The 19,362-nt window shown below is 48.0% G+C and overlaps 1 protein-coding gene across 10 annotated transcripts in view; it reads left to right on the forward strand.

Annotated features, from left to right (window-relative positions):
• Tenm4 (teneurin transmembrane protein 4) overlaps positions 1 to 19,362 on the forward strand; it is a 710,423-nt gene that overhangs the window by 559,250 nt on the left and 131,811 nt on the right. For all 10 annotated transcript variants that reach the window (XM_029539653.1, XM_029539636.1, XM_029539617.1 and 7 more), the window contains 3 exons: positions 10,325 to 10,426; positions 12,331 to 12,525; positions 16,151 to 16,351. In XM_029539653.1, the coding sequence (XP_029395513.1) occupies positions 10,325 to 10,426; positions 12,331 to 12,525; positions 16,151 to 16,351 (498 nt within the window). The remainder of the gene's footprint in view (positions 1 to 10,324; positions 10,427 to 12,330; positions 12,526 to 16,150; positions 16,352 to 19,362) is intronic.

Here is a 19,362-nt window from a genome sequence, read left to right on the forward strand (position 1 = left end):
CCCACTGATGATAAAATGCTTCCTAAAACCATGAGCCACAATAAACAGTTCAAAGCAGAAAGCAAACAAATAAACTAAATGCTCAACACACCTAAGTGCTTCCGGAGAACAAGAACCAGGCTTTGGGGTTTCCTGGCAGTACTCTTCTGATTAGTCTGATGTCTGATTGGAGAATGAGTGGATCTCTATTGTGCCTATATGGAATATACCTGTGAGTGCTTTCTGCTGCGTTTGGAGCCTGGAATGATAGGAGAACTGTTGTAAATGATCAAAACCCAAACTGTCCCCGGTTGGAATTTACCGGGCTGTGCACGTCTTCTAGGCAGTCTTGATCCTGTAACTAAGCTGGGTTTAGAGGTAACAACAGTGACATTGGCAGTTGTGCAGGACCCCCCTATGGAATGGGGAGCAGAATAATCCAAGTTAAATATACTAGTCTGACGCTCGGCTTCTGGAATTCAAGCAAGTTCTCTGCATATTCTCATCTATAAATGGGGGAATGTGCACTGCCCTTTTCTTATGCGTGAGGGATGTGCCTGCATATCCTACATAAGAAAACATGACCCTTTACCCATGGGTCAAGTGTAAACTCTATGTGGAAACACTATTTAAAAGATTAGGTTCTGAACTAGTCAGGTTTCCTCCAAGCCTGCAAATGCCAGGTATGTTGATCCCGAGAAGGGACACTGGAGAATGTGTGTCCTGGGGTTCTCTCTGTTGCCAGGGGCAAAAGCACACTCAGGTGACCTCAAGGAAAAACCATCTGGCAGTGAAGTCCTTTCACTAAGAGTACTGAGTACTGAGGCTGAGGGCCCTGAAGAGCCTCCAGGCACCAGGCATCTTGAGAACTCCTTTCTTTGTGTCTGTAGACCTCACCTGCCCTCCCTCTGGCTTCTCTCTCAGAGCTTCACCCATATACTTCCCTCAGCTGACAGCCTGGCACCCTGGCCTAACAGCACTCCCTCTGACTGGGTTCCCCCTTAGCCATCATGGCCTTTCCGCGTCCTCTCTTCCCATATATTTTTCCTTTTCTGATTTTGGTTGGTTGGTTGGTTGGTTTGGTTTTCGTGAGACAGGGTGTCATGTCACCCTCAAACTTACTATGTACCCAAGGATGGCTTGGGACTTCTAAGTCCTCCTGCCTCCACCTCCCAAATACTGAGATTCATTCTTATGAACCTCTGCCCTCTCCACCACATACCACATTCCCAATCTTTAAAATACATTCTCAGTTTTAGACGACATATAGTCATTCCCCACTAGGGCAACAATGGGGCATGGCCATGCAGGTACACAATGTGTGATCATTGTCATCAGACTCTCTGTCGCTCCAGACACTCATGGTTTCTTTGACAAATGTTGAGTGCAGTCAAAGTCCTTTCTACCAGCTGTTTTGAAATTATAAAATTAACCGTTGCCAACCACAGTTGCCTTGTCAGGCCAGCAGATGCTGAAACTTATCCATCCTTTGTAGTTCAGCTATGAAAAAGCAAGAACTTGACTGATCCAGAAGACTATAGACTGAGACCCAGAGTAGGGTTCAGCTTGTGAATGGGCTCTCCTTGCATGAGATGCTTGGCCTAGGCCTGACAACTCCAGGCGGAAGAAGGATGGTGTCACGCAGCCTGTGCCTGCTGCTTTGGAAGAAATTTGAAGGAAGCATTGGTTGCCAGAAGCACCTGCGGGTGAAAGATCCCAGGAAGGAACGCCCTCTCTAAACACTGACAATTCATGTCTCCTACAGCTCCCTTGTGCTTGAAAGCACAGCCCTGGTCAGTCTTGTCAGCACTTGGCCCGCCTCTCAGGACCTCTTTAGCATATGCTCTCAATCAAAGCAGGAAAGCACACATGTCGTTTTCTTTTTTTTCTTTTTTTGGCTTTTCGAGACAGGGTTTCTCTGTATAGCCCTGGCTGTCCTGGAACTCACTTTGTAGACCAGGCTGGCCTCGAACTCAGAAATCCGCCTGTCTCTGCCTCCCGAGTGCTGGGATTAAAGGCGTGCGCCACCACGCCCGGCTACATGTCGTTTTTTGGGGGGGAAACATTGTGGAACCAGAGTGATTAGCCTGCCCATGCCACCTGAGAAAGCCATTGCCAACAAGCCCAGGAAGAGAGACCAGGCTCAGCGAGAGGCAGCCAGTGAGTGCAGAGTTCCAGTGGATTATAGAGCTGCCCTGAAAGAAGCAAACGTCCTTCCCACCCTCAAACTACAAACATCAGGATGGTTTTCTCAACCTTTTCATCGACTTGTATAGTTTCCAAAGTAGTGTCGCCTGGATTTGACTCACAGGGTCTCAGAGGCTAGAGTTGACAAATCACCTCAGCTGTCGTCTCCTCTAGATCACCTCCTAAGCCAGAGAAAAGACTTGCTGAGCCAATTCAATAAATGGTGGAAATTAAAAGAAAGAGAGACAGGAAGAGGCTTGGTCAAGGTCACTAAAATCTCTGATGGCAGGAGGAGGAAGAGAACCCAAGTTTCTTACTCTATTCAAGCGTGTTCCCTATACCATGGTTCATACCTTAAGTTTCAGGCTTTATCTTTAATCCCCCTTTCAAAGGATCCCCACCAGTCATTAGTATATCTTCCCCTGAACTATATCTAGAGATTGAAAATGTATAACCTTGTTCTAGCTTCTTTCTGTTGTTATCATGAAGACCACGACCAAAAGCAACATAGGGAGGAAAGGGCTTATTGGCCTACAGGTTACATCATTGATGGGGGAGCCAAGGCAGGAACTCAGAGCATAAACTTGGAGGCAGGAACTGAATCAGAGGCCATGGAGGAACACTGCTTACTGGCTTGCTTTCTGAAGCCTTCTCAGCCTTCTTTCTTGGACAGTCCAGGACCACCTGCTCAGGGGTGGAGCTAACCACAGTGAGCCAAGCTCTCTCAAATCGATCACTAGTCAAGAAAGTGTCCACCAGCTATGCCCACGGGCCAGTGTGATGAAGGCAAGTCCTCAATGAAGGGTCGCTCTTCCCAGGTGACTAGTTTGTGTCAGGTTGGCAAAAACTAACAGGCACAGGCCTTAAGCCATTCATTTAGTCCTTAGGCTAGCGAGCATTCAGCCAACCCCAGCTTTGTATCAAGGATGATATCGTTTACTATCGATTGAAAGGTGATGTGCACTCATCCCGCCTTCAGTCCTCAGTAGTTAGACAGATATTTGCACATAAGTAGAACACAACCCAATCGAGCAGGTAGTGTTCTTCTCTGACACTTACAAAGCTGGTTCCCCCAAAGACTCTAGAGAGTCCTTCCTCACCAGATAGGTCAGACAGTTGGGGCTGCAAAGCAGAATCTCCTTCCTGTTTCATGGAACGTATGTTTTTGAAACACAGGTCATATACTGCATGAGCCCAGTTCTCATTGTTTGGTTTTTGTTTGTTTGTTTGTTTGTTTGTTTTTTGAGACAGGGTTTCTCTGTGTAGCCCTGGCTGTCCTGGAACTCACTCTGTAGACCAGGCTGGCCTCAAACTCAGAAATCCACCTGCCTCTGCCTCCCGAGTTCTGGGATTAAGGGCATGTGCCACCATGCCCAGTATGAGCCCAGTTCTCAATCCCTTCAAGAATCTCTTCCTTGTAGTGTAGCTCCTGATCCACTTATCTTCCTTCTCGTTCCTCCATGGGATACCCCAGTTTATCTTATCAGTCTCTTCAATGTGGCTGCCAGATGCAAACTTCTGAATTCTAAATACAGTCTGAGAATGCAGTGAAGTCCGACTCACCGTGAGCTCCCTGTCACGGTCTTCATTCTGAGTGCCGTCCAGGCAGAACAGAGGGTCTTTCTCTACTGACTGCTTACCTATGTTCTCCCGCCTCATCACTGCCTTCCTTAGTCTCCGACCTCATCCCCAACCCCCCCCCCTTCTCCATCATGTCCCTGCTTAGTTGTCATACAGTAAGTGTCATTGGCCATCTTGGTTTGTGTTTAGCCCTCATCAGACTCTTTGGGAAACCAGATGTGGTGTCTGTCTTTAAGGACCTCACCATCTTGCTAGTGGAATTTGACTCCCCCCCCCCCAATCCCCGAAAAGAAATAATGAGCTAAGAGCCAAGACACATAGAATCCAGGGAAGTCTGTCTGCTAGACGGTTTTCTCCTCCAAGCATCTCTGTAGTGGTTTGGTAGAGTTCTGGGTTTGACTGAAAACAGGTCTCCCAGCTCAAATGCCAGCGTGGAGCTGGCATCCAGCCCAGGCTGTCAGGGGGCTCTGTCAAATTTTTGTCATTGTGTTGACCTAGACGGCTGCAGACTGAAGACCTTTGAGTTCCATCATCTGCAAAGAAAGCTGGGGTGCCTACAGGGACTGACACCTCACAGGCCATAGAACAGCTTTCCAGCACCTGGCGCCTGCCCAGCGCCAATCCAGAAAGCACAGGAGGAAAGTTCTTTTAGGTGTTGGCATGAGCGTGCCAGTGTCAGGGCTTCGGGGAGAAGACAGGTTTAATTTGCTTTGACAGTGCTTTCCCCTGGAGAAAATTCACCCCAACACCCCGCCCCCTGCACACCAGGAACTCGGCTTGTTTGCTTTCTCATTTTTACCATAGGGAGTTTCTGTATGTTTTGCATGTGTATGTGTTTACCCCCAATAACCCACATCTCCTTATTTGGATTCACTAGACCAACTGAGTGTTTTGTTGTAGTTCACAAATGGAAGACATGTGTGAATCTTAAAGCCTGAAGACCAGCTCTGCTAGGTTCTGGGCCAGCCACTTTACATGCACAACATGGTCCTGTTAGTTATTCTCTGTGGTAGCTCTCTGGGGTGGATGCTGTTCCTAACCCCACTTCACAAGTAAGGTTGGAGAGATGCCTTTCCCAAAGACACTTAGGTCATAAGGGACAACCTGGTTCCAAACTCCATGTTTGGCCCAGGCTATACAGCAGTTCCCAGGACATGATTCACTTACCAGATTCATTTTCTTAGCCATGTGAGCTTGAACTAGTAACTTTAGCTTCCAGTCTCTAAAATTAAGTCTCTAAAATCACTGAACATGATACCTATTTTGTAATTATTATAAGGATTGAGTTAGACTATCTGGTTATGTGTTTATAGGTTCATTTAAAAGGATGAGGAGAGTCTCTTAGACTTAACCGGACTTAAGGTTGAGTTAAATAGTAATGCTGCCATCAGGTCTGTTTTGTGTCTGCTTTTGGTTGTTTTATCATGAACTGAGCTCAGTCTTTGTCAGGAATAGAGGGGGTGCAGTAGGTGTAAATCTCACTAGCTAAAGTCAAGATCGTGTCTTGGGGTCAATCACGTTCACAGCATTAGCTGTCATCATCCGAAACGGCAGCCAGGAGCAGTCATCAGACGGCTGGACCACTGTCTGGGTGTCAGGCAGGCCTCGTTTCCTCAGCCAAGTTCTCTCAAGTTTCTGGCACCTACTTTTACAACTTAGGGAGAGACACAGAAGTAGGAAGAAGATGGAAGTAACCGCAGGCTCAGACACACCACAGAGACAACGTGGGACTAAGGATGCAGAGAGATCTTCTGTCCTTGGTGAAAGATCCGAGTAGGGTCACAGGGGTTTGCCTGCTCAGACTGGGATCGCAAGCAAATGTGCCCGTTGTGCCTATACATGGTGATTCGGCAGAGGAGATGCCCCCTTCCCTTCCATCATGATGGCTCTGGGAAACAGGAGGCTCCTGAGTTGCCCCTGTTATCCTACAGCCAATAGTTCCCTTGGTGAGCCTGGAAGAGCAAGCTTTGGGGTTTTGGTTTTGGTTTTGGTTTTGAGAAAAGGTTACTCTGTGTAGCTCTGGCTGTCCTGGAACTCACTCTGTAGACCAGACTGGCCTGGAACTCACAGGGATCCGCCTACTTCTGCCTCCTGAGTGCTGGGATTAAAGGTGTGTGCCACCACTGCCCAGCGGCTTTTGGGGCTTCAGAAAACAGAAAAATAGAGAGAACAAATACAGGCAGGACTTCCAAAGCATCTGCCTTCAAAGGATGTCAGTGTCACATGTGGCCTACTTCTCCTTAACATAGCCATGCCAAGGATTTAATTCCAGTAAGAAGTCATCAGTAGACAGAATGAGCCCTGCAGTGAAATACCCACGTCCTCGTGACTAATGCCCTCCAAAATCTCCTTGCTGGGGTTGGGGGGAGGGGACATTTTCCCTTTTCTTTCCTCTGAAGATGCCCGTTGGTGTCTTTAGCAATGTTGTGTTCAGCATCCACAGGACATTCCCACTCACAACCCATGTCCAGAGGAAAAGCAAAGAAACCTTTAAGCTTCACATTCCAAGACTGCTGGGAGGGAAGACAAATTCCTGAAAGTCACCATTCCTACCAGGGCCCGCTGCTCCGAAAGAAAAACAAAAAAGCCAAGGCAGAAAAGGCCGGCATTTTCCAGTTTACCCTATACTCAATTATGAAAATCAGTTACTCACGGGCAGTTGAATTCTTAATTCCAATTCAGGCAGATTGGAAGGTGCACCTTCTACTAAGCAAAAGCAGCTGGAGTGTGAACTTTAAGCAGAGCAAAAGGAACGCAGGGGCAGAGACTCGCCAAACACTGATTGGGAACATACACCGGGTTTATGAAATCAAGTTCACACTTCTCAAGAGTGTGACAATCACTTCAACCCCAGAGTTTAGCACAGAGATATCTAGGTAGTCAGTGGAAACTTGATATATACGGGAACTTAACCTTTTTTTTTTTTTTAAATTGCATTTTTGAAAAATGTGTGTTTCTGTTTTGTCTGCCTGTGAATGTGTACTATATTCATGCAGTACCCATAGAAACCAGAAGAGGGCATCAGATCCCTTAGAACCAGAGTTACAGATGGCTGTAAGCCATCATGTGGGTGCTGAGAACTGAACTCAGGTCCTCTGTCAGAGCATCAGGCAACCTTAACCACTGAGCTATCTCTCCAGTTTCATATTCATGGGATCTCAGGTCAAGCCCAAGTCGCTAAAGTTCCTTTATATGGAAGAAATTCTATTCACATAAACATTTTATCAAAAGCAAATATTCCCCAGATGGCTCCCTTCCCTTTCACATTGCCATCTTCAGATTATTTTCTTAAAACTCTGTTTCTTAAAACTATGCCTTCCCCCAAACGAACAGCCCAGGACAAATTCTTGAGAACCCAGGCTTCTGTTCTATCAGATTTAGCTGCTGACACTATACTATTTCCCAGAAAGAAAAAAAAAATGTGTTTTCCTCACTTGGTCACTACGAGGACTTTTGGCAGGTGAGAAGCAGGTTTGAGCCTTGCAGACTTCATCAGAGTCTACACAGTGTATGGGAGCCATCTCTGCAAGTGGGTCCTGCTGAGTACAGCTAGTGGTCAGTGTCTGTTAAAAGTGCCTTTGGTTGAGAAGGACTGAGTGGAAGCATTTTAGTGCTGGAAAACAAACCATCAAGTGAACGCTCCCAGCGATAGCATCAAGGGTAGGCTGAGACCCTTCTGTGGATTACATTCCAGGGTAAACACCCAAATGAATAACATCCATTTCTAAACTCAAAGGTTCACGGTCAACAAAGTTGAGGATATGGTGTTTCCATAGCGATGAGGACTTGATCTGTTTATACTGCCAAGAAGTCTTCTCACAGATTAGGGCTTTAGAATTAGCTCTGGAAGAAGGAACAGAAGTTGCAAACAGGGACAGCTGCTATGTGGAGAATGAGCACAGTCAGCGGAGACAGGAAAGGGAAGGCCCAAGCCCACGGCCCTCTGCCTCCCCGGGCTGGGCTCCTGCGCCACTGTACAGTGTACGGTAGCTTAAAGGGAAAGTCGCCTGGCCTTGAACTTTACTCAGACTCTTGAGTTTTAAAACAAAATTCAGAATGGTATTTCCTGAGTGACATTTATTTAGAAATGCCTTTAGGAAGCCAGTACTGATGTAAACACCAGGGATGTGGGGCTTTCCAGGCGAAGAGATGCTCAGAACCCGTAAGTCTCACTCACTCACAACCCAGACGGCTCACTTAGCCCTGGAGGGAGGCCACATGTCGGAGTGGTGTCTCTTACTCAAGTTCAGATAGTTCTAGAATGTTCTCCCCTCCCACTGGCCCCTTTGCTGTCTTCACTGGTGACCCTGCTGTCCCAAAAGCCTGCCTTGCTCAGCCCCTGGCTTCTGCTCTAGGGTGAATCCCTTACAAGGCCCAGAGAACATGTCTCATGGACTAAGGACCAAACCCAGGGCTTCTGTGAGAGCGGTGTGCGCTCTTACCACCCTCTGAGCCTCTCTCCATCCCTGAGGAAGCCCTTTCTGTCGATACCTCCTGCTCCTCTTCTGTGTCCCAGGCGGTTACTCAAACCCTCTCCCCCAGCCGTTGCCCTCGTACGCCCCAGAGCACTCTGCGGCATTTATGCAGTGATGCCCTTGCAATCCAACTAATCTCACTATAATTCCTGCTATTTTAGAACAGGAAGCAGTCCCCAGGAGTCGTCGATGCCATCGCCTTCGTCATATAGAGCAGAAAAGCAGGGTTCAGAGAGGCAAAGAAAGTTGGTTTTGGTCATACAGCATGGTACTGGAAGAATGGACCCCAATACATGCATGCCCCTTATCCTCAGGGAGAATGTTTTCTCTTTGCCATGCTGCTGACCAGGTGACAAGTCACTTGTCCTGTTCAAGTCTGAAATGGCAGTGTCGCTTTTATAAATTTTTTTTTATTTAGTTATTTGTTTTGAGAATATTTTTAAAATAATATTATGTGGAGGGTGTGTACATATGAATGCAGTACTTATGGAGACCAGAAGGGGGCACCAGGTCCTCTGGAGCTGCAGGAACAGGCAGATATGCGAACCCAGCAGTCGCCCTCTGAAAGGCTACTACATGCTCTTCACCGCTGAGCCATCTCTCCATCCCCTAGTCTGGGACTCTTGATGGATTCCTGTGAGCTACGACAAACTGACTCCTCAATTCTTTTTGCACTCCTGACTCTAGCTCTTCTCCTCTACTTTAACTCTTACTCTCCAGGCTCACTCTGCAACCTTGGGAACCCCGATGCCCATCCTCTCGGTTTCTTTTCTGTTAAGGGAGCCCATTGAGCTTAGTGGTGTCTTGGAATCCTTTAACCTCTGAAAGTTCTAGAATTCTCTGTCCCCCAGGGCATTTCTTCAGGCCCCTGGCTTCTGCTGCGATGTGAGTTCCTGCAGGGTCTAAAGAGCATCGTGGAAGGATGCTGCGTTTGGAGGCCAAAAGCCTGTGTTCAAATCTTGCCTCTGTGACTAGTAGCTGTGGCCTCCTGCAAATTGTTTTATCTCTCTTGGCTACGTTTTCTTTCTAATGAAATGGGAACAACCACACTTATACTTGCCAGATTTGGTGACATCAGAGAGGTTTATGGAACTCCATGGCCCCAAGCCGGTATTCTCAGCATAATTGTATTCTGTTTTGTCCTGTATCCCACATTATTGACAAATGACAACTTCTGTAAATACTCTATTTAGTAATTAGAGCAACAAACTGCTTAAATTTTTTTTTTTTATTAAAATCTTCCTGAAGTCTGTTGTGCTTCTTTGACATGTCACACAGAGTATTTGTCAGAGGGACTCGGGGAGTCAGAGGAAGTCACAGTCCATCTCCACGGTTGGGCGTGGGACTGAGTGGGGAGAGAAGGAAAAGGAGTATACGCCTTTCAACAGAGCATGGATTTCCCCTGCAGCCAGTGAGGACTATTGAAGAGCTCTTATTAGCAGAGTCACAGCATCAGGTTCACCTCACAGAGATCAATCAGGCTGTCGGGTGAATAAATCAGAGTGTGGAGAATGCTAAATGGTCACCCACAGACTGCCATAGAAGAGCCAGCCGGGGAGGCGGAGGGGAAGAGAGGGGGAGGGGGAGGGGAGGGGGGAAGGGGGCTGAATGGATTCAGGGAAAACAGAGCCGGACGAAGGCACACTTGTGTGCTCACGGGATGGAACTACAGATAACCACCGCTCACAGGTCATACCACTTCCTCCCAACTGTGTGTAGCTGCAGCACTAACACATACACAAAGAAGATCTGTTTGGTGCATAAATGCTCGGAGACTGACTAGGTGACTCGGCCGATAGAGCGCATGCCTACCACACACAAAGCTCTGGGTCCCATCCTCAGCACTGCATGAAGTAGGTTGAGATTATGCACGTCTGTAATCCCAAGGTTGAGACAGGAGGATCCAAACTTCAAAGTTATCTTCCACTACACAGCAAATCCAAAGTCACCCTGGACCGCTCAGAGTCCTATCTTTTAAAAAAAAAGGGGGGGGGGGGGAAAGGAAAGGAAAGGAAAACCAAAAGGTGTGTGTGCATGTTTGACCCTGGGCTCTGTAGCATGACGCCATCTCCATTTTCAGCTCTCCATCTCTTCTCTTCCAGAATCAGTGGATAACTGCCCCAGTAATTGCTATGGTAACGGTGACTGCATTTCCGGGACCTGCCACTGCTTCCTGGGTTTTCTGGGCCCTGACTGTGGCCGAGGTAAGCATTCACACGAGCATGGTGGGGTGGTAACTGCTTCCCGGACCCTATGGCTAGCTGGGGTGCACATCTCAAAAGGAACTTAGGACTCACGCTGCCTCCTCATGTACCCAAGAAGTACTACAAGAGCAATTCTTCAGTGTCCTGTCAAAGGCAGTTGGCAGGTAGAGCGAAGTCCTGTCAGTCTTTGTTATCCAGCTATGGACAACGCACACAGGTCAGGACTGGAAGTACCGTGTTCCTTCCTGGGGTACTGAGGGTGGCAGTGAGGGACCCTTTGAGAAGTTGATTCCCTCTTTAAAGGGACCATCAAGCTTCTGCCAGGCACCTTCTCCGCCCTTCCTCTCTGGCCTGTGGATGGGAAGCACATGGAACCCACTCCACTCCTACACAACCCAGGCAGAATCTCACCTCAGACACCGGCAGAAGGTCCTGGAGGCCTGGCATCTCCTCTCACACGCCATATATACTGCTAAAGACAGCAACAAACTCTGAGATGACCTGAAGGCTCTGAGACCTACTGTGTGCTTGGGGCCTTCATTTCTGTTCTAGAAACATGAAGAAGGAAACATCTTGGGCTCTGTGGTCCTGAGAATTTGATATTCCCCGGAGAAAACCCCAAATGGCCTCTTGTCTGGGTTTCTCCATCTCTCTACCCATAAGCCTCTGGCCTTGGATCCATTCAGGAGTCTGTCCTGTGCTAGATACTAGGCTTCTCCCTCTGACCAGGCCTGGTGCTCTCAGGCCACTCTGCGAGAGTAAACCAACGGCTACAAAGCAGCATTAGAATACCTGGAATAGAGGCAGCAGGCTAAGTGTGGCTGTCTTGGCTAGGCAGGCGGAAGACCCACTCAGAAAAGTGGAGAAGAAATGGGGTAGGGCCAGAGTCTACGGCTTGTGGAATTCAAGAACGAAAGTCAGAAACCATTTCCAAGGCCAGGGGAATCCGTCCTACAAATCCCTCCTAGGGAGTAGCGCTGGAGGCTCCACCTACTTTAGCTACTATGAAATAGGCTTGCCCTGAGACTGCCAAGCTGGCAGCCCTGGGAAGCACAGTGATTGCCTGCTGAGTGTTCTAAAAAGAAAAGATGCCAGGTGGGGCCCAGCAAAGGCAGTGCAGGGAGAGCCTAGTCACTCCCTCAAAGGAGAATTACCATCTCATCTCAGCCGCACGCACTCCAGGTTACGAGTCATGTATAAAACGGCCTTATTGCATCTCCATGAGACAGGTGAGCACTTGCACCACAGTGCAGTATAGCTTATTTTTAGGTAGTGCACTTCATAGAGATGATCATAAAACCTTGATGCTAAGCGACAGAATAGAAAGATACTTCAAAGAGCTAAGTTGGGCTCCGCTCTTTTTTTTGGAGGGGGGGGAGCTGTGATGTCAGAGGCTGGAATGGGGACCTGTAAGACAAGGGAAGCAGAACCTTGCCAGGGTTAAAGACAACAGTTAGTGGTGATGCAGTGGTGGGGGGGCGAGGGTGGGCATGTTGGGGGGGGGTGACAACAGAGGGCTGTCAGGAGAGTGCCGGAGAGGCGAAGCAGGCAGCCAGGAGCCCCAGATACTATCTTTTCTACCGATAATAAGAAGCAGATGGCAGCTTCTTTTCTGAAGTTCCTGGCAGCTAGGGTGCTCCATCTGAATCAGAGGAGGCCGGAGAAACCAGTAGCATCCCATGACAGCCCCCAACCCCGTGTCACACGCCTTCTCTTCCAACTCCAGAGGTGTTTAAGCTGGAATGAAGCAACAACGCGGGGGAGGCAGGTGGTGGTGGGTACACAGGGGAGTTCACTACCAAATCAATCGGTGCAATCAGCCGAGCGGAGGGGAGAAGAGGACAGAGACCCATGACAGGGTGCCGGGAAGCCATTCACCCAGGCTTTTGGTACTGTCTCTTCAGCATCCTGTCCCGTGCTGTGCAGTGGGAACGGCCAGTACATGAAGGGCAGGTGCCTGTGCCACAGCGGCTGGAAGGGTGCCGAGTGTGACGTGCCTACCAACCAGTGCATCGACGTGGCCTGCAGCAGCCATGGCACCTGCATCATGGGCACGTGCATCTGCAACCCCGGCTACAAGGGCGAGAGCTGCGAGGAAGGTGAGAGTCATCCAGCCTGCCTCTGAGGTAGAGGCCAGCCCGCTCTGTGGAATGGCTTTCAAAGACTCCTGCTTTGAAATCAGATAGAGCTCTGAGTCCTAGCTAGGTCTCCTCCATAAAGCCAGGCTACCTTCCCCAGGGCCCACTGTGAGGGCTGAAGGAAATAGCCCATATCAAGCACTCAGCTCAGTGGCTGACACCTAGTAAATGCTCCGTAACTGTGGCCCTTACATCAGTAGCGTTATTCTGGGGACGGCTAGGCTTCAGCCTCCTTCCACCCAGGGTTTGGAAATGGATGGGCTTTACCGTTTGCAGCAGATGGGCAATGGATACACTTGCTACCTACCACCTCCTATTTCCTACCAGCCAGTACCGTGGCTCCTTCCCCAGTGGGACAGAGGGGTTCCGAGGAAGGCTAGTCTTCTAAACCCAGTTAGTACGTGACAGAGAGCCTGCATTTACAGCACCATTTTCTCTTAAAAGAGAGAATGTTAACAGACCTAAAGTAAGAAGCCAGGCGGGATCAATGTCTGAAAGGCATTTCCTGTCTCTGTTACATATGGCCCTCCAGCGAGCCAGTGAGTTCTGGTGCAGACCCTTAGCTTTGGGGGTGACAGTAGCTATTGAGGGATGATAGCAGCCTGCAGGACACGAGGCCCGGGAGCTCAAGGGTCTTCCTTAATTCCCTTTCCTTTAATCATGTGAGAGGAAGTCCTTGAACGGAAGGGTCTAGTAGGAGAGATTCCTAGTAGAACAGTGGGCTGTTTCACCTGAGCATGTCCATGTGGCATACTCCAGACAGAAGGACACTGGACAGTGGCCCACGGCTGTGGGATATTATTTTTCAAAGAGAAAGAAGTAACGTCTAGAACTTTGATTTGCGTACGTTATCTATTTGAAATGAAGGATTTCTCCTCCCGCTCTCCTTTCTGAAGAGGGCCATCTGGGACTGATTTTTTTTTTATTATTATTTCTCTTTCTCTGCTAAAACATGTTTGTACAGTCTCATGTTTATAATAATGTTTTGGGGGGCCTCCTTCCTCCCTCCTCTTCACCCTCCTCCCTGGGCTCCACGGCTAACGGGTTTCCCGTTTATAAAACATCAGCTAACAAGCTTACTTTTTTTTTCCTCCCTCTTCCTTCTGAAGTTTATAGCTCCATATTTTTTAAAGCCTGAGAGAAGGCAAAGGCAGGAGGCTTGAAGGGGACCAGGGGAGGGGCAGGAGAGTGCAGACGCAGATCTTTTGTAGTGAAAAGTGAGACTGTGCCGCCTTCCCAGTCCTGAAGGGCATCTAATGGCTTGTGTGGTCACTGAAGCATGGAGCATTTGGGAGTAGGGGTGGTGGGGAGCCTGTGTTTGCAGCCTGGCCGCGTGGGCATAGTCCTCCATTAATGAGCTAAGCTTCTGCAAGGAATTTTGGCTCCATAAAAGAGAAAAGGGGGACTGTCTGGTATGCCTTCTAGAAAGAATCTAAACCAAGTTAGTCCACCTCCCAGTCACCTCCTCCCTCGCAGGCATGCTGGTACTTCCTGCATTACGCATAGCTCCCGGGAGATAACCCACGTCATGAGGCTGTCTGGGTGTGAGGGAAGAAGACAGTTTTATCCTTGGAACTCCTGTCACCCGCAGGCCCAGGAGGAGGCAGACCCAGGCCACTCAAAGCCTCCTTGGCAGAAGGCTACTGTAGCACAGGTGACAGCCCTCAGTTGAGGATCAGGGCTCAAGGCCAATGGCGTTCAGTAAGTTCATCAAGTCTAGCCCGGGTGCCAGGAGCTCCTTGTCCCTGTCATGCGGAACTCTGTGAGCTCCCCTATGCTTCTCGGGTCACCTGGACACATGAAGTCCAGATGTCTTAAAAGAGACGACATCTCATTAGCTCATCTTAGTCTTTATTCTCCTGAGACTGTGGGGTTCCCTTTGCTGGTTCCCGGGTCCCTCCCAGGCTGCACACAAGCATTGAATGTGTACAGAATCCACCCTTAGGGCACCCTGGGATCCTTGGAAGCAGGGTCAGTCCAAAGCTGGGGCCAGGCAGTCACAGGATGGGAAATGCTTTCCTAGGTCTCTGGGTAGGAATCGCTGAGTTGTTTGCTGTCAAGTTGGAAAGCTCTCTGGACCAAGGGAATTACCATAGTCGTCTAATGGGCTGGAATAATCCTTCTGCGGTTCCGGGATCTGAGGCCCGTCATGAGAATTTATCACTGCTGTTGTCTTTATTATTTTTAATTACCTGAATTTCAGCAGGTCATGCTTTAGCCGTTGCTAAATGGTGTCTGGAGACCAGGAGAGAAGAGTCATTTGCCTTCGTTGGGCCTTATTAATTCCCCACATTGTCCTGTTTCTTTCCCTGTTTTGATTTGGCTTCTATTTTTAAACCACTTCATGTGTTTATGCGAGCATATATGCACAAATGTATTTTTGAACCAGTCAGATTATAAGAGAAAATAGCAAGCAATCTAGACAGGAGAGAGAGGCTGAAATGTAAATTCCTTCTGTGCTGCCTTGGAAAAATTATTTAATGGAAATAATAGATTAGATAGAGCTACATAAAATGCTTAATAGCAAAGTGTAGCACAGACAAGCTTCTAAATGAGTGACAACTTTTGCTACTGTCATTACTGTGATTTTAGAAGCTAGTCACTCTTGGTCCCTTGGCCTTCTCACCACTGAGATTGCCAAGTAAAATTCCTTTTAAAAATGAGATGGCAAAAGAGCTGGCTCCACAGTCTGGTCCTCAAAACAAATATCCCATTATGCTCTCTTTTGTAAAGTCTCAGCCCCTTTGTGCCTGTGACTCTTTTATACCCAGATCAGGTTTCCAGATCTGGGTATAAAAGTCAAATATTCTGGATTATAAATGAAATTAGTTAATATATTTGAATGTTTAAATTATAGATAAACCCATAGTTTGTATAAGCCTCACTACTCAAAGTTCTGAGAGGCTGCAAAAATAACCCTCTTTGATGCTATAGTTCATATAGTCTCTTCTAACCCTCACTGTCACTGATGGCTCCTTGTAGCAGTCTGATAGATAGGGATTGTTGACGGTGTCTGTCTGATAGTTAGAAAGCTCAGAGCTTCTATTTAATGAAGGATCCTATCTTATTGCAATAAAGCAGAAAACAGTAGAGGAAGGCACCCATCATTTTGCTCTTCATAAGCTTATATATACACCACACACACACACACACACATATATACACACATGTGGGCATGCACACACACATGCACAATTGGGTGCATACACACATACACATGAGAGGAAAATCCTTTCTGGTAGAATCCTGTGTGTCCTTCTGAGCCTCAGTTCCCCCATCTGAGACTCCTCCCTCATTGCAGTTTTTGCAAACATGGTAGGCTCTGGGTGCCATGCTAATGCTTGATGAACATTAATACTCAGTTCACCTCACAAGCCAAAGGGCAGGGACTTGTAGCCACATTTTCTCAGGTGACGAAACAGTCTTGGAGAACTGGGAACTCAGGTCCACCATTCACTGAAGTCCAATTCTTTACTGAACCTGTTACCTCCCCTAGTGGACAGATTATTTTAACAGTGTTGTCCTTCCCAAGAGCCTCACTCTGCTGTCCCAATACTCACGGTACCATCTTCCTTCCCTGTCACAGTGGACTGCATGGACCCCACGTGCTCCAGCAGGGGTGTCTGTGTGAGAGGCGAGTGCCACTGCTCTGTGGGATGGGGAGGCACCAACTGCGAAACACCCAGGGCCACGTGCTTGGACCAGTGCTCAGGCCACGGAACCTTCCTCCCAGACACCGGGCTCTGCAACTGTGACCCAAGCTGGACTGGACACGACTGTTCCATTGGTAAGTACCAGGGAAAGGGTTGGCTTGCTGGAGGGAGTGTTCAACTGTTACATTGTAACTGTTCAGCACAGGTGTGGCCCTAACTGCGAACTCCTCCTGTTGTGGACTCATTTCTTCTTCCTTGCCCTTACCTTCTAATCTTTGATGCCTTTCCTCTTGGTAGCAGATAATTAAAAACTCATACCCCCCGCCCCTTGTTCAGCCTTGGGATTCTAAACTGTGTTGTACCGGGCATTTCTGAATAGCTCTAACCAGAATAATGAGAGAATGAATTCAAGGAAGAAAGATTCATGTCAGATCACAGTTTCAGAAGGTTCTTTCCAGGATTGCTCAGGGCATGCCATCTTGCTTAGAGCAAGAGCCAGGAGGGAGGGGGGCAGGGAAAGGATACTCACAGGGTGTGTCCACAGAGGCAGTGTTGATTACTTGCCTGATTGCTGTGACAAAATACATAGTCAGGAAGCCTGAAGAGGAAGTGGGGACAGGCTATAAACCCCCCAGGACCTACCCCAAATGACACACTACTTCCATTAAGGCTCTATACTTCTTAGAGGCTCCACAACCTGCTCAAATAGCACAACCAGCTAGGGGCACAGGATTCCAACACCTGTGCCTATGGCAGACATGTTCAAACCATAACAGTGACCTGCTGCCTCCAGCTGTGTTCTAGCTCTCCAGGCTTCTAGAACATCCCAAAGTAGCATCCTCAGATGAGGGCAAGGTGTACAGCATACGATCCTGTGAGGAACATTCATAGGAAATGATAGCAAGTGTCGTTTATCAACACTGATAGTAGCTCCTATGATTCCAGATGTGTTTTACTGAGACGCATCTGGTGCAAGGCCACAAAGGGACCTGAGAGAGCTACAAGAATAGGGGTCATGGGGGAAGCACCTGCCCTGCCAGGGTGTCCATTTAGCTCAGAATGAAAGATGAGCTCAGTATGGATTTTAGGGTCCTCTGAAATCTGCCCCCCCAATTCCTTTCTGGCTTAGTGCTTATACTAGACAGCAATCACCATGGTTATGCTGTAGCAAGTGTGTCTGTTAGTGGATACAGTCCTGGGACTCAACATAGGCCTGGCCTACTACACCTGCTTGGTAAAGACAGATGGACGGAAGGACAGATAATGAGTGGACAGACAGACAAACAGACAGACGGATGGATAGATGAATGGACAGACAGACAGACAGAGACAGATGGATGGATGGATGGATGGATGGATGGATGGATGGATGGATGGATGGGCAGGCAGATAGCCACATGATAGGGCATCTGGTTCTACAGAGGGTAATACCGTTACCAACCTTCTCTCTATAAGCACCCCCTGTTTAGACCCGAAAAAGAGGATTAAATGAGAATACACGTGGACTACCTTGTAGATTATTGTTACCAGTAGGTTTTATACACATCTAACAACTCATTTACTCCACACAAACCCCTTGAAATAAACTAATCAGCATCCCCCTTTCCAATTCACACCACACTTTAGCACACCTACTGTGTAGTGGGTACAATTTTTAACTAGATGTGAGAAAGAGATAGAAAAGTGCCCGCCTGGCCGTGCACGCACTCTGGGAAGTGGAGAAAGGCGACGCACCTCAAATCACCGTCCAACCAGCCGCTTCACACTGCAAAGCTCAAACCAGCTCACTATGGCATAGATTAACAGTTCTGATCGTGGTCAGCAGGGATGGCTTCGACCTTTTTCTAAAATGAGACCCATGCAGCATTCATGCCTTTAGAAAACTTTGCATTACCTTTTGTGCTGAATGGAGAATTGCTGTTCAATGCACTGTCTAAATTGGACTTTTATCCCTGTTTGCAAAGCTCACGTAAAGACATGATTGTGAGCACAGATGTGCAGAGTCTCGGGAATAATTCTCTTTATATAGCTCTGTTTATTGCAATATAATAAATGGTCCTCTTAAAGCCACGCTGCCTTGTATTGTTCATTATGTGGCCGAAAAGCTAATTTATGATGAGTCTGTAACCTGTGCCTTGCACTGTTAATCCCCAGTGAAACCCCACAGTCTGGGGGGAGGCAGGGATGGCTTCAGCTGAGCTTTCTGAGTGCTCTTCAGTTGTCTGTAAAGACAATGATGACAAACCCGCGAGAACGGGGTTAGAGAAATGGCTCAGTAGGCAAATGCTGTGCAAGCTTGAGGATTTGAAGTCAATCCCCAGCACTCCTGTAAAATGCCAGGTGCTCCATTATGAATCTGTAACCCTGGCACTGGGCGGGGTGGGGTGGGGGAGGCGTAGACAGGTGAATCCCAAGGGTGCTCTAGCCAGCCAGTCCAGCAGAATCAGTGAGCTCCAGGTCCAGTTCGAAATCGTGTCTCAAAAAAAGATAAACGTTGAAAGCCATCAAGGGAGAAAGACAATATTGATCTCTGACCCCTGTATTCATTCTCATGCTTGTGTGTGTACTACCTCCACGCCTGCGTGCGCGCGCGCACACACACACACACACACACACACACACACACACACACACACGATTCATTTGATCTCATCCTCCTTAGTCATAGGTCCATCCTCACGGCCATAGCTGATATCAGACATGTATGTGGACTCATGCAGAAAGACATAGGAGAGTCCTGTGCTGGGGAGAAACCCTGAGGCAGATAGATCTGGGTTCAAATCCTGGCCAAGCTACTTAGTCATTATAATTTTAGACCAATTACATCAACCTGTTAAACCAAAATAAATGGAGACAGGGCGATAAGAAGTAGGCTAAACCTTGAACCCAGGGCTGATGTCTGACTCTCATGGTCCTGACTCACCAGTGTGTGTTAGATGAGCAATATAGCCACCCTAGGTCTTATTACAGGCATGCAGAGGATTCTGTGCTCACTATCATCTTATTACAGGCATGCAGAGGATTCTGTGCTCACTATCATCTTATTACAGGCATGCAGAGGATTCTGTGCTCACTATCATCTCTAGCTTCCATGACTCTGTGTGTGTGTGTGTGTGTGTGTGTGTGTGTGTGTGTGTGTGTGTGT

The sequence above is a fragment of the Mus pahari genome, chromosome 1 (assembly GCF_900095145.1).
Source record: "Mus pahari chromosome 1, PAHARI_EIJ_v1.1, whole genome shotgun sequence".
Lineage (NCBI taxonomy): Eukaryota > Metazoa > Chordata > Mammalia > Rodentia > Muridae > Mus > Mus pahari.